Below are 14,150 nucleotides of genomic sequence, written 5' to 3' on the forward strand. Positions count from 1 at the left end.
AGGAACACTTCTGTGAAGTCCTTAACAGACGGGATTCAACAGAACCAGTGGATGTGGAGACCTGTAATGTTGAAGTCCTTACTATCGATGACTCCCCACCACCCAAAGAAGAAATCAGAAACGTCATTAGAGATCTAAGGAATGCAAAAGCCCCAGGAGTTGACAACATTACCACCAAACTCCTCCGGGCAGACACAGAAACATCAGCAACACAAATACAGGGACGGATAGGAAAGGTGTGGACTGAAGAGAAGGCCCCAACAGACTGGAGAAGAGGACTGATCGTGAAGTTACCAAAGAAAGAGGATTTAACAAACTGTGGGAACTGGAGAGGCATTGCACTCATACCAACAACAGCAAAGATAATGGGAAAGAAGTAGACTAATACCTCAGAGACGAACAAGCACGGTTTAGAGGAGGAAGAGGAACAAAAGAGCAGATTTTTATACTAAGGAATAATCTAGAACAGGCCATAGAACGGAACTCCAACTTAAAACTTGTTTTATAGACTTTGAAAAGGCCTTTGAAAGCGTGCACCGAAACACACTGTGGAAGATCATAAAACACTATGGCGCACCAGACAAATTCATCAAATTGGTTCAGTGCTTATATGATAACAGTCGGTGTGTGCAGTCAACACTGGAAGTGGGACATAAGAGTTTAAGATCAAACATGAGTGAAACAAGGAAGCAACATGTCGGGATTCTTGTTCGTACTAGTCATTGATTGGATTATGAAGAAAGCAACAACACGTGACACAACAACTGCACAATCTCGACTATGCCGATGGCATTGTACTGCTTACAAGTTCCAGAGAGCAAATGCAGACAAAAATGAACAAACTAGTCCAGTATGCCAAATCAACCGGCCTCAACATCAACGCCTCAAAGACTAAAGTTATGAGAATTAATGCCAACAACACTCAGGCTACTACAGCTGCAGGAGAAGAGATAGACGATGCCACTAACTTCATCTACCTCGGAGGCACCATTAACACCAAAGGGGATACCACAGAAGACATCAGCAGGATAATAAGCCATGCAAGATCCGCCTACAACAAACTGACAGCCATGGGAAATGACAAAGGGTGATGAGCAAGTCCCTGGATACCTTCCTACACAAGAGCCTATGGAGGATACCGCGGATATACTGGTCTCAAAAAGTACGAAACGATACAGTGAGGGCAAGAGCAGGAATGGAGCCCATTTGTAACATGGTAAGGAAAAGGAGATGGAAATGGATAGGGCATATTTTGAGAATGAACAAGACCAAACACGTTAGAATAGCACTCACATGGACTCCTGAAGGAAAGCGCAAGAGAGACAGACCTAAAGAAACATGGAGAAAACAGTAGAGCGAGAAAGAAATGAAAAATGGATTCAAGACCTGGACAGAGGCAAGCAAGATAGCAGAACAAAGAACAGAATGGAGAAGAATTGTTTACGGTCCTATTCTCCACAGGGAGAGAAGGAAATAAGTCAGTAATTCAAGAAATTCCGTGCCTGTTATAACGATTCAAGGTGAAGGACGATTAACAACAGATTTGGACCTGTTGTTTTCAATGTTTCGGTATTCAACACATAGCTAACCCGGTCGGTATTTGGCAATACACCAGATATTCAAAGACAAAGGTGATACTATTTAAAATGCAAATAATTATGATGTTTTAAACATCGTAACTGTGCACCATAGTACGGTAGGAAATCGGACCGACATAGAATGTCATAGATGATGAGTTCCCTTTTGAACAAAGTCGTTATTATTACAGGTAAATTAATTCGTGACTCTACCATTGTTGACTGTGTTCTTGGACAACAGCTGTTTTGTTTCACCCTCATTTCGTCATCAGCTGTTGGCTGAGGGCAACAGATCCGCCTGAGGGTCAGCTGTTATCCGAGGACACAGTCTATAACAGTTTTGTTATACACCTTCATCCTTTAATTAAGATTGCTTCTTTTCACTAGATGCACATGGTTTGTTGTTTTTTAACTTTTAATTAGACAATGTGATTGCGTACCTTTATCAACGTATCCACTAGTTTAAAAGAAAACATACCCAAATCCTAAATAATAATCAATAACTCCATTTTTCTTGTTTCTGCTCTGCGTTTCATGAAAGGTGAAGATAACGAACAGATCAATCTCATAATTCCTTCATCTAATAAAATCGGTATTTCGTCATCAGTCAACCTCGCCATTACGTAAACAAAGCAACAGACCGAGAATCACATGACTTGCGTCGCAATTAACAGAAATTGGAAGATTGTTATACACCTTCATTTTTCCCTACTTAAAACTAACACAACCAACATTTTTACTGTTAAATCAACTCTCATACTCCTGGACTATTGACAGGAAACAGTTTACGAACTGTTGACCGGGCAATATTTTGCTCCATTTCTATTGGCTGTAACGCAAGTAACGTGATTCTCGGTCTGCTGCTCTGTTTACGCAATTTAGCGAAGCTCAATTATTTGACAGATGATGAAATACAGAATTTATTAGATGTCGCGCGGAACAGGAACACGAAAAATGTAATTATCGATTATCAATTAGGATATTGGGGATGTTTTCCTATGTTATCTCGAGAACGGATCTGTTGCCGTCAACTTATGGCTTCGGGCAACAGATCTGTTCTCAGGTAGCAGGGGACAGTTTCGCACTATAGGCCCGTTCAACTTTTTCAAAAAATGGAATTGCCCCGTATTTGAAGTGATATTACATGTGTAAAAATGTATACAATAATTTTAGGATGCATGTCAAATGTAGCTGAGTGCTTAGTAAAAATGTTGATATACAACATGTAGGTGTCACCATGATTCCTAGCATATAGATGGGTGCAAATACGAAACTAAGACACGTGGTCAGTTGCTGAAGAAGTTCCGGTGAAAACATGCAGGGTCTAGCAAAAGGTCTGTAGCTGTGAGGGAAGGTGGATGGCCCCATATGAGAGGTAGATTTTTGAGAAGGGCAGATAGGGTTCTTGATTGTGCTCAGTGTCTAAATCCCCATGTTTGGTACTGTGATGGTGTGGGGGTGGTGCGGATTAGCCCAAATGAGGGAAAATCAAAGCAAAAAAGGGGAACCTGCTCAGAGCATGTTTTGTGCACCAGCACCAGTATTTATAGATTACATGTAATTTAGGGTCATAATTTATTAACTACACTAATTTGAAATACAAGTATTGACATAAAAGGGAAATGTGATTTTTCATTAGTCTGTCATAATCTGACTTTGGTGTATACCCCCTATCCACATGTTTCAAAACCGAAGAAACTGTCCCCTGCCACCTCAGGTCCAATATAACCGTGTACTATTGCCCGGTCAACAGTTCGTAAATATAGACCATGGGTGTAGGGTTGGTTTACCGGTAACAGTTTAAATGTTATAGTTCTAGATCATATTAGTTTTATACTGGAAAAAAAAATGAAGGTGAATAACAAGTACATTGGTTTCACAACAACCCAGATATAGCTTACTTTATGGAATCCCATTAGTACTCGACAGATCGCGATTCAGATATAGCTTATTTATGGAATCCCATTAGTACTCGACAGATCGCGGTTCAGATATAGCTTACTTTATGGAATCCCATTAGTACTCGACAGATCGCGGTTTTGTATGCACGCACATCTGTTTGCTTCCCTTTGAATTAATACCAGCTGATCATTGGTTAGGGGTTAATACATATATTTGATCATTTCCCAAACACAGTGACTGATATTGTTGTGGGGTTAGATGGGTCAAATTTTGCCGTAAATGTTCAGTTCGTCGAAAAGTGGAAACTACAATATGTAGGCTACATTTTGTTTACATTGATGGGTTGTACAAAGAGTGTTGAAGATATGTACATGCACACACATTTAATAAGTTGTAGGCATTTTAATATTTGAAACAACAGGTGCTAGTTCAGGAATAGGTGCTGCGACTGCACTTGAATTTGCCAAAACTGGTGCTAGATTGGTTCTAGCTGCACGGAATGTAGAGAGGCTAAACGATGTAGCGAGTTGGTGCTCCGCAAAAGGACTACCGCAGGAGAAGGCAAGTATTTTACGCGCTCTCCAACATCAACCTTAGTCTATAGACCTAACCTGGGTATCTGACTTTGATAATGGTAACTGACACTGTATCTCTTCTATTGGATGCATGCGACGAAAGCCGGATAGGCTAAATTTTGAAAAGTAAAATAAAAAAATTCTATCTCGGTATCTAACGACTTAGTATCTTTCTTGTTACCTCGTTATAACGCGTTAATTATCTCGTTATAAAGAGTTAGTTTTTTCGTTATAACGAGTTATTTATTAAAAGTAATGGTTATCTTCTAGCATCCTCGTAATATTCACATTATCAAATAGATGAACGGTCCTTCTGTCACGAGTGCGCGGAATACGCGGAGAGAAGGACCGCCCATGTCTTTGATAATGTGAATTTTACGAGGATGCTAGAAGATGACCGACTTGTCACATATTTCAAAAGCTTCTCATTTTACATTTATTGAACCATACATTCAATACAATGGTAGATTGCCATATATCATCATCGGACGATACATGTGTATACAAAAATTTTAAAATATGCTTTACCCGTAAAACAGCAAAACTAACTTAACCAAAATTGATTATCCCTGTCAGTATCAATCACATATTGGTGGCTTCATAAATAATTTTTTCAGGAATTTAATTAGACATATAATTCTCTACAAATGTTTTAAGACACAATTGAAGATAAAGATAAAAATCGTGGTAGTGAATTAAGTGAACAAAGAGCATCTGATATTGATAAACCTCTGAAGAACAAATTGAATAAAAACTGCAATTTCCACCTCCTGCCATACTGAAAAAACCCGAATGAAGGCTGTTCATATCTCCAAAGCAAGAGAGTGTCACAAAGGGCAGTAACTCTTTCTGGTGTATTTTGGTTTGTGCACCAGAGGAAAGTACTGGTTTATGTGTTTATCTTTGGTTTCTCCACAAATGTGTTTCTGTACTTTTTTAAAGTCAGATTCAATACATTTTACTAGTATGTGAGTTTACACCAAATGACTGGGCAAATATATTGTATCCCTCTCTAAAAATTACATATATCAAACCCTTATACATCATAAAATTAATTATTTCTATTGTTTTCAAGGATTGAATAAATACCAAAAAAAAAAAAAAAAAAAAAAAAAAAAAATCTAAAAGCTAAAACCCAGCTCAACATAATTTTTACCTTTGTTGTTTTTATAAACAATAGCGATTAATTTTTAATTATTCAAAATATAACATACATGTACATATCTTGTCCAGCTGTTGTTAGAGGATGTTTTATACCCATCATAATGTTGTTACACACAGTTTCATCAAAATACCGTAGCCACTGAATTTTGATAGTTACATAGAATCAGTCTTAAGTTCTCCCAATAAAGTAATTCAAGAAATCAAAAGATTTTGTCATTTATTTCTCCGGGAGTGGAAGAAATTATTGCTTCTTTTATCATTTAGTACATTTTCCGAAACAAGATACTGCGATTTACCTTAAATTTGAAAATTTTAGGGGAGGGGGGAGGGGCGCTGGCTGAGCCCCCTCTAAATCCGCCCCTGGATACAATTCCTGAACAACAAAAGAAAATCACTGTAAATATGTGACAAGGACCTAGATATAGAATCATTTAATATGTCTATATCGAGTTACGGATAGAAAAATCCCACCAATATAATTTCCTGAAGATTCCCAATTTGGTGATTATATGAAAAAATGAGATCTGTTGCCTATAGACGCTTATTAAACCATGACCATTATAAGATGACAAGAAAATGTTACTCCAAACAATTGAATAGATGACGAATTGAAGAAAGACTGAGATGTCAAGAAGTGATATAATTATTATTCATACTTTTAATTAGTAGTCGAATTGTGCAGCAATGGTTTGTCATATTTTTATACTTGTAAAAATTGTTATTTGAGCAAAAAATCAGCAAGGCTGATAATTTATATGATATGCAATAAATGATAGATATACCAGGCAGCAATAGCAGGTAGATATCTGTCTGGCACAAAAATATATATTTTTTTTTTTTGCACATAGCATCGTTTTTCAAAGTAGGGGATGAGGGGGGGGGGGGGGGGGGGGGGGGGGGGGGGCAGAGGAGTAGTTGGAAGTTGACAGTCTAAAATTCTTGACACTCATAAAACAATAATTTTCCCTATCTTCAAAATTGTAATTCGATGGAGGGATTCGGGAGTCTTCATTAGTACTAAAATACGGAGGCACATTTAGGACCTATCAAAATATTTATTTAACTTCAGAATTCATTATTTCGAACTTAATTCGACTGAACTGAAACGTTTCCGTAAGTAACTTCGTTGTAATGAGTTATTTGTCCCGTATATAACGAGATACCAATTTGTCATAACGTTATCGTTAATGCTTCCAAAATCCATGGGTAAATTCTATGTGATTGAAATAGCAAGGTAACTTGGAATGAGAATTTCGGCCCGTGGAACACCTATTCAGTATTTAAAGACAGCAATCGGTTAGAATTACAGGATGTTTAATGATATCGAGAAAAAAAATTGCTATGATTATTTGAAATAGGATCATGGCACTTGCCAGGCATCAAATTATACGACATAGGTCTGTGCTTTTCTAAACTATATACTTTCAAATCATCAAGTTGCCAGATAAATTCAAGATTATGTTATTTAGTGAATTGGGTATAGAGATGAACTGACATGACGTGAAGAAAAGATATCTCTGAATCTTGTAGATATTTGTAACAAGTTGTGATATCACAGACGAGGAAAACTTGAAAAGTTTGGTGGGTTCAACTTTAGAGAAATATGGACAAATAGATGTTCTGGTAAGTCTCAAAGATGTGGGTATGATGTGGACTTATTTTTGATGATCTAAGTTGTTATCAACAATCATTGAAAATGAATTCATCAGAAAATATGAGGGATGGAGTTCCAACACTTTAAATAGCAAGCTTTCTACAGTATTATTCAATAGTCCTTTAAAAGGTTACAGCAACTGCCACGGTAATACGACGTTTCACAGAATTTTTCAAAAAAAGAGATCACTTGAAGATATGTGTTAAGAAGTTTAAAAATATCGCTACATATACAGGCAATTGTGTCTAACGTTCATTTAACGTTAGGCACATGATTGTGTAGTGCCTTATTGGAGGTAAGAAATTACAACGTTCTAGTAATCGAAATGGTTCAAGTATGGAAGTTTTAACGTTGAAATTGATTAGGCAATGACAATTTACAAATTGTAGGTAAACAATGCTGGAAGTTGCCAGATTGTGAGTTTTCTAAACACATCGGCGGAGGTGTTCGACAACATCTTTACCATCAACACCCGCGCACCGTTCATGCTGACACAGATGTGCGTCCCCCATTTGAAGAAAACAGAAGGTACAAAAATAGTTTTGAGACTTGAAAAATACTTTATTCTTTGTTGTTGTTTTTTTATATTGTAAAATATTGTAACATGTATGTTTTCTTTAATAGGATGTGTGGTAAATGTGTCCAGCTATTCCGGACAGCGGTCAGTAAGTTGATCGGTGTTTGTCATTCTTCTCTCTATCGTCCTTATCTAGAACCGCTGGAAACCTTATTCATTCTTCTCTCTATCGTCCTTATCTAGAACCTCTGGAAACCTTATTCATTCTTCTCTCTATCGTCCTTATCTAGAACCGCTGGAAACCTTATTCATTCTTCTCTCTATCGTCCTTATCTAGAACCGCTGGAAACCTTATTCATTCTTCTCTCTATCGTCCTTATCTAGAACCTCTGGAAACCTTATTCATTCTTCTCTCTATCGTCCTTATCTAGAACCTCTGGAAACCTTATTCATTCTTCTCTCTATCGTCCTTATCTAGAACCTCTGGAAACCTTATTCATTCTTCTCTCTATCGTCCTTATCTAGAACCTCTGGAAACCTTATTAGGGCAGCTCCATCCTCATGTGACGTCATAAACTTTCGCAAAATCTTTATTTAATTGAACTTTACACCTGATAAAAATATATTTTTAGCGGAAATTTATTCAGTGGATAAAATAAAAACAAACAAACAATAACTGGTAAACTGTTGATACTAAAAAAGTTTATATTTCCCATAAATAATCAGTTATTTATTATTTTAAAATGTTGTCAAGGACAATATCTCCTATGCTTGTATTTTGTCGACTATATCTCTATTATGTAATGATTTTCCTGATATCCATAATTAATTCATACATGTTTCAAGCTTTTTGTAATCGGTCGCTCTTCTCTCTCTCTCTCTCTCTCTCTCTCTCTCTCTCTCGTCCTTATCTAGGACTACGGGAAACCTTATTAAAGCTTCCAGGGATGCTGTACATATGTTCTGGGTTCTCGTTTGTTCACACCTTTTCTACTTCTTCTCTGAATACTGGAAATTTCAGTGTAAAGTATCAGGGCGAGTATAAAAGATCTGGTTTTAATTAGATTGCACATCTTAAGAGGAGTCAATAACCTGATCTGTCAAATTTCACAACTATTTATCAATAGTATACAGATATTATTAATTTAAACTAAATGAAATAGATCGATGTGAAGTATGGAGATAATGCATGTAAATACACTGTACTAGATGCAGAACTGTAGCTCTCTGAAAAAAAATATTTTGACATAACAGAGAGCTACAGAGCCACCCCTTATAAAAACCTTCGATTTACGGCGCACAAAAAGCTGCGCACGGTTGAGGCCTTATATCGTTGTATTCTTGAGTTACTGTCTCATAAATTTAATATCAAAAAATTCTTAACATATTTTCCTACTATAATTGTGTCTAAACATACCTTCAAATATTCATTAAAGCCCCACACGACCTGAAAACTCCCAGCTTCAAATGATTTCGTTTGTTGACGTAGCCATGTTAGGTAGCCGGGTCAGTTCATACCCTGTTGTTGTTGGTATATAATCATAAAATTCGTTATATGTTATGTATTCGCTCTTCATTTATTATCAATACGAATAATTTATAGAAATTAAAAAAATAAAGTTTTTCTAAAGGTAAAATAAGCTCTTGATTCATGAAAATGCTACTAAAGTCCTTAATTAACACCCGTGTGGCAGGGATGGAGACCGGACCAGACTAATGAAAGCCGCATTGCCGTGAGTTTAGCTATTTGAATAATTATTATTTAAAGGCACTGGGGTGATATATTATTTAGAATATTTAGCTAAAATATTTGTGGGGATATTAGTTCACATCTAGACGTTATTGTGCAAGTATGGAAATTAACCAGGATTCGAATTGACCAGCTACCTAACATGGCTACGTCAACAAACGAAATCATTTGAAGCTGGCATTTTCAGGTCGTGTGGGGCTTTAATGAATATTTGAAGGTATGTTTATACACAAGTATAGTAGGAAAATATGTTAAGAATTTTTTGATATTAAATTTATGAGACAGTAACTCAAGAATACAACGATATAAGGCCTCAACCGTGCGCAGCTTTTTGTGCGCCGTAAATCGAAGGTTTTTATAAGGGGTGGCTCTGTAGCTCTCTGTTATGTCAAAATATTTTTTCAGAGAGCTACAGTTCTGCAGCTAACACTGTACCAGAATATTTATCGGTAATGAAAGCTAAAGCTCTCGTAAGAGAGACCCTCATGTAGTGAAGATTCAAGATTATCCAACCCTTTTCAATTCTTAAATAATGGGGCTACAATAGAGGGCGGGGCGGGATCAAATTTTAGATTCCTTTTAGCAAGTTGGTTGAAGCGAGGACTGTGGCCTTTGGACCTCATGTGGATTTTTTAATGAAAGTGTTTATCTACTCTTGACAAGTATTCGGTCTAAACACTGCCTTGTTTCTCCAGTTTCCACACGCTCTCACCTACGTAATGAGTAAGGCTGCACTGGATCACTTCACCAGGACCCTGGCTGTAGGTGGGTTAATATGAATACGTATTCCCTGAGCGATTTTCTTCTCTATATATGACCCCCGACAAATACATATACCATACTTCTCTCGTTTACAGATCTGGCCAAGGATAAGGTCCGGGTCAACTCTGTGAAGTAAGTTCCACAAGAAAGACGATGAAAATCATGCGCAACTGCATTCATAGAACTTCCGAATTATGTATAAATTGATTACTCTCCCCTTTTTTAGTCCAGGAGTTGTAGTTACTGAATTCCAGAGACGAGCAGGGATGACGGAGGAAGCTTACAAGGCGGTGAGATGTTCTGTATATAACTATCAGCAGCTGCTACTACTACATAAATAAACAGTGGTGGGTTAGAATATACAACTATTTCAACAAGTAGGATGACATGTTCCAATATTTTTGCTACATTACAGGGCTTTTGTCTGCCTTACAAATTTATGTACAAGGGGTTTGATCTAGGTTACAGAAATTGCGGTGCAATCTAAACTCTTTGATAGTGAAAACACCTGTTTTGCTATATGTATTAAAATCGTTTTTATAATTTATAATTTTGATATAAAAAGTTGTTACTGTAGCATCATAATGTGGCAGTCCCTAACTCAATACAACCATGAAGGATTTTATTCAGTTTTCTCTGGAATATTTCAATACTGGCAGTGCACTATTTTTGTAGAAAACTGGCAGTGCATTATTTTTGTAGTTTACTGGTAGTGCACTATTTTTGTAGTGAACTGGCATTGCATTATTTTTTTAGTTTACTGGCAGTGCACTATTTTTGTAGTATTTAGAAAAACAGAAGGAACTTCAGCCACTGACAGCAGCCATTGAACCTGAGGAAGTTGCCAAGGTGATCCTGTTTCTCGCCTCGGACCAATCGGCCTCGGTCACAGGGGAACTTGTTTTTGTGGATGGAGGGCGTCATGCTAAAGCACCTGTATAAGGAAACATGGTCGCCGTTGACGACCATACATCAATGATAGAACAATAATGTATTAGTGCAATGTATCAACACATCTTGTTAATGGCTGAGAGTATCCTATTTTTCTGATACATTGTGGTATAAGATGTGATTAAAATGTGCATTATTACTGGTTGTGTTTTTCATGCATATTGTATCGTGTCCTATGCAAATATCGTACATATCAATCATTATATTGCACAATTTTGACTAAACAATGGTGTTAGGAATGTAACATGAATTAATATCCGTTGTCATCACAATCACAGATACAACAAATTATTGACATGTCCTCAGGACACCTATCTGCTATCTGTGACGCGTACAGTGTGTTTTCTGTGTCTGTGCTTGTCACTCTCGCTTACAGCTCCACCCCTGGATAACAGCTTGCTGTGAAAAGAAAGCAGAATGTGTAAGTCTTCCCTGCCAGATACAGTCTCTCCACAGTTAGACTTATGTGACCCATATATGGGACCCTCCTCGAGGTAGCAGATGGCAATAACCTACGGCCCCAAGCTGAACCACAAGGCCTTGTAATAGACTAGGCCCCTAAATGCACGGTAAGGCCCACTGGTGAGTGGATATACCCTGGTGTCTGCAATCCTAGTTCCCAGCTATGGAAAAATAACACCACTAAATAACATCACTACCTTGTGGTAGACTTGGAAAAGTCAAAGGCTAAGGGAGTAAACCCCAACAGAAAATCAATTAGGTAACAGGTTGAGCTTAGAGCCAATCAAACTACCTCGTAAAACCAAGTGGATTACGGAAATCTTGAACAATTCATACAGAAGATCAGAAATCCAGCACACTCCTGGAGATGTCAGTATGACGCTTCGAGTCGAAGCCGCAAGGAAGTTCGTGCGTAGAATGAATCACAGATCAACCCCAACGTTACCGGGAGGACTGGGACATGGAACATCAGGACCATGTACGTGACTGGGAATACAGCGCAGGTCATGAGAGAGATGAGGAGATACCATCAAGACATGTTAGAAATAAGTGAATGTAGGTGGACAAGGGCAGGAAAAAATCAGAACCCAAACAGGAGAGACCATCATATACATATATATAAGAGCAGACGACCATCACAGCAACGGTGTTGCAAAAGCGATGTCGAAGGAAACAACAATGTCACTTGATGAATGGACAGTAAGCGACAGGATCACCTCTGCCCGATTTTGGTCAAAATGCATCAGAAACAGTTATGCAAGTACAAGGGCCGACCAGTGTTACAGAAGAGGAGAGTAATAAATTATTTTATGAACATAGATTTAACACTTCGACATGACCTTTTGTTAGTATTAGGAGACTTCAACGCAAAAGGTGGAAGCCAACTGGATGGAGAGAAAGGCATTGTAAGTACACATGGAGTCCATTGCGAACGAAATGACAGCGGGGATAGACTCGCATCGTTTTGTGCTTTTAACAAGAGAATACATTTGCAGACCTGAACATTCCCAAATGGAGAACACAAAAACCAGGTAGACTACATAGCAATCAACGGGAAATTCAAAAGATCCATACAAGATGTGAGAGTATACAGACGAAGGAATCGACCACAACCAGCTTGTCACAAAGATCACACTCAGATTGCACAAAGTTGAAGAGCACAGAAAATATCCAAACGTCTAAGCTCAAAGATTCACAGATAAGAGAGAAATTTAGCATCGAACTGAAAAATCGCTTAAGCTTAGTGACTATGAGGTATTAGAACACAATGACATATGGAAGAACTTCAAAACAGCATTCAATGAAACAGCATCCTACATCCTTGGGTCAAAGAAAAAGAACCAAGAATGGATCAGTGCAGAGAGCTGGAAATTAGTTACTGAAAGAAGGATTGATTGTACATGTATATTGTTTAAAAGCGTGAAACGATTACATGAATCGAAAGAGGGATGAGATAGACAGGGAATTCACAAATTTCAGAGAAATTATTGCAACAAAAAAATTATCATAAAGAGGGGGGGGGGGTAGTAATATCCATACTTCAATTGCCTGTGAGTTGTATGGGACCCGTACTACATCAAGGGCATAAACACCAATGAGCGAGTACAACACCGCGCTGCTAGATTCATATCCGGAGACTATACCACCAAAGTCCTCAGTACTCCTTGCTTGTCGTAAGAGGCGACTATATGGGGCGACCCTTTGGATGAGACCGCAAAAACCGAGGTCCCATGTCACAGCAGGTATGGCACGATAAAAATCCTTCCCTGCTCAAAGGCCATATGCGCCGTGCATAGGCCTAAGTTTTGCAGCCCTTCACCGACAATGGTGACGTTTCCATATGAGTGAAAGATTCTCGAGAGTCCCTCACGTTAAACAATATACAATGTTGTTGTACGCGCCGTGTGATTGGTTCGCAAAGTCATTGTTTCATCCGAATGGTCTCTGGATTACTCGCGGACCAATCACACGACACGTTATAAATTCGTACTCTGTGACCTCCTTTTTGGCTGCCAGTGGAAGAGATGAAGCCCTGTTCGATCAATGCACCAAGATTGTGTCAAATAAAAGAGATGAGATGGGTTTTGAGTTGAAGAGACTTATAGTATGACATCTCCCTGACCTGCCGCTCGCCAGAATTCCTTAGGTAACACTGCAATTATTTGGAAAATGTGCCCCGAAACGGGGAACCCCTGTTTGTTTACAAATTTTTGTTTCATACCTCGTGTATTTTATTATACCGGTAGAAGGCCAATCTCTAAAGCTTACAAAAAGCGTGAAACGATTCCATGAATCGAAAGAGGGATGAGAGAGACCGGGAATTCACACAATTCAGAGAAATTATTGGAACCAAAATAAAAAATTATCAAAAAAGGGGGGTGTTGGGGTGTTAGTAATATCCATACTTCAGGTGCCTGTGATACAACTGAGCCATATTCTAGGATCGGCCTGATGAGCGACAAGTATGCAGTGCGTCTGCTTGATTTTTGGGCAACTGCGCACGTTCCTACACAAGAAAACCTAGGGTTAAATTGGCTTTCTTGGTGATGTTACCGATATGGTTTCCCCACTTGAGGTCCTCTGAGATTGTAATTCCGAGGTAAGGGTCGGAGGGGACCTGCTGGAGGATGGTATTGTCCAGGTTATTAAAGTGTTGTCTCTTTCCCCGGATACAGCATCTTTTAGCATTAAACTTCATGCCCCATTACTTGGCCCTTTTTTGAAACTTGTTGTAGTATGGCGTGATCTTCCTGAGACTTAATTTGGTGGTAAAGCAAACAGTCATCTGCATACACTCTTGTCTGGGAGCGTACATGCGCTGGAAGGTCATTAATGT

The 14,150-nt window shown here is 38.3% G+C and overlaps 1 protein-coding gene across 1 annotated transcript; it reads left to right on the plus strand.

Moving 5' to 3' along the window:
* The first annotated feature begins 1,650 nt into the window (after nucleotides 1-1,650).
* On the plus strand, nucleotides 1,651-10,991 carry LOC125680458 (3-oxoacyl-[acyl-carrier-protein] reductase FabG-like). The gene is made up of 9 exons (XM_048920065.2): nucleotides 1,651-1,768; nucleotides 3,901-4,040; nucleotides 6,749-6,841; nucleotides 7,262-7,400; nucleotides 7,497-7,537; nucleotides 9,835-9,904; nucleotides 9,997-10,033; nucleotides 10,128-10,191; nucleotides 10,685-10,991. The coding sequence occupies exons 1-9, from the start codon at nucleotides 1,729-1,731 to the stop codon at nucleotides 10,841-10,843; spliced, it is 783 nt and encodes a 260-aa protein (XP_048776022.2). The 5' UTR covers nucleotides 1,651-1,728; the 3' UTR covers nucleotides 10,844-10,991.
* The last annotated feature ends 3,159 nt before the right edge of the window (nucleotides 10,992-14,150 follow it).

Source organism: Ostrea edulis, chromosome 2, assembly GCF_947568905.1.
Source record: "Ostrea edulis chromosome 2, xbOstEdul1.1, whole genome shotgun sequence".
NCBI lineage: Eukaryota > Metazoa > Mollusca > Bivalvia > Ostreida > Ostreidae > Ostrea > Ostrea edulis.

What these genes read in the sequence shown, in the direction of transcription:
- LOC125680458 (XM_048920065.2), top strand. Translation starts at nt 1,729, where the DNA reads ATGATGAGTTCCCTTTTGAACAAAGTCGTTATTATTACAG. An exon ending in ATGGACAAATAGATGTTCTG is followed by an intron (nt 6,842 to 7,261) that starts GTAAGTCTCAAA and finishes TACAAATTGTAG; the next exon opens with GTAAACAATGCTGGAAGTTG. An exon ending in CACCAGGACCCTGGCTGTAG is followed by an intron (nt 9,905 to 9,996) that starts GTGGGTTAATAT and finishes TCTCGTTTACAG; the next exon opens with ATCTGGCCAAGGATAAGGTC.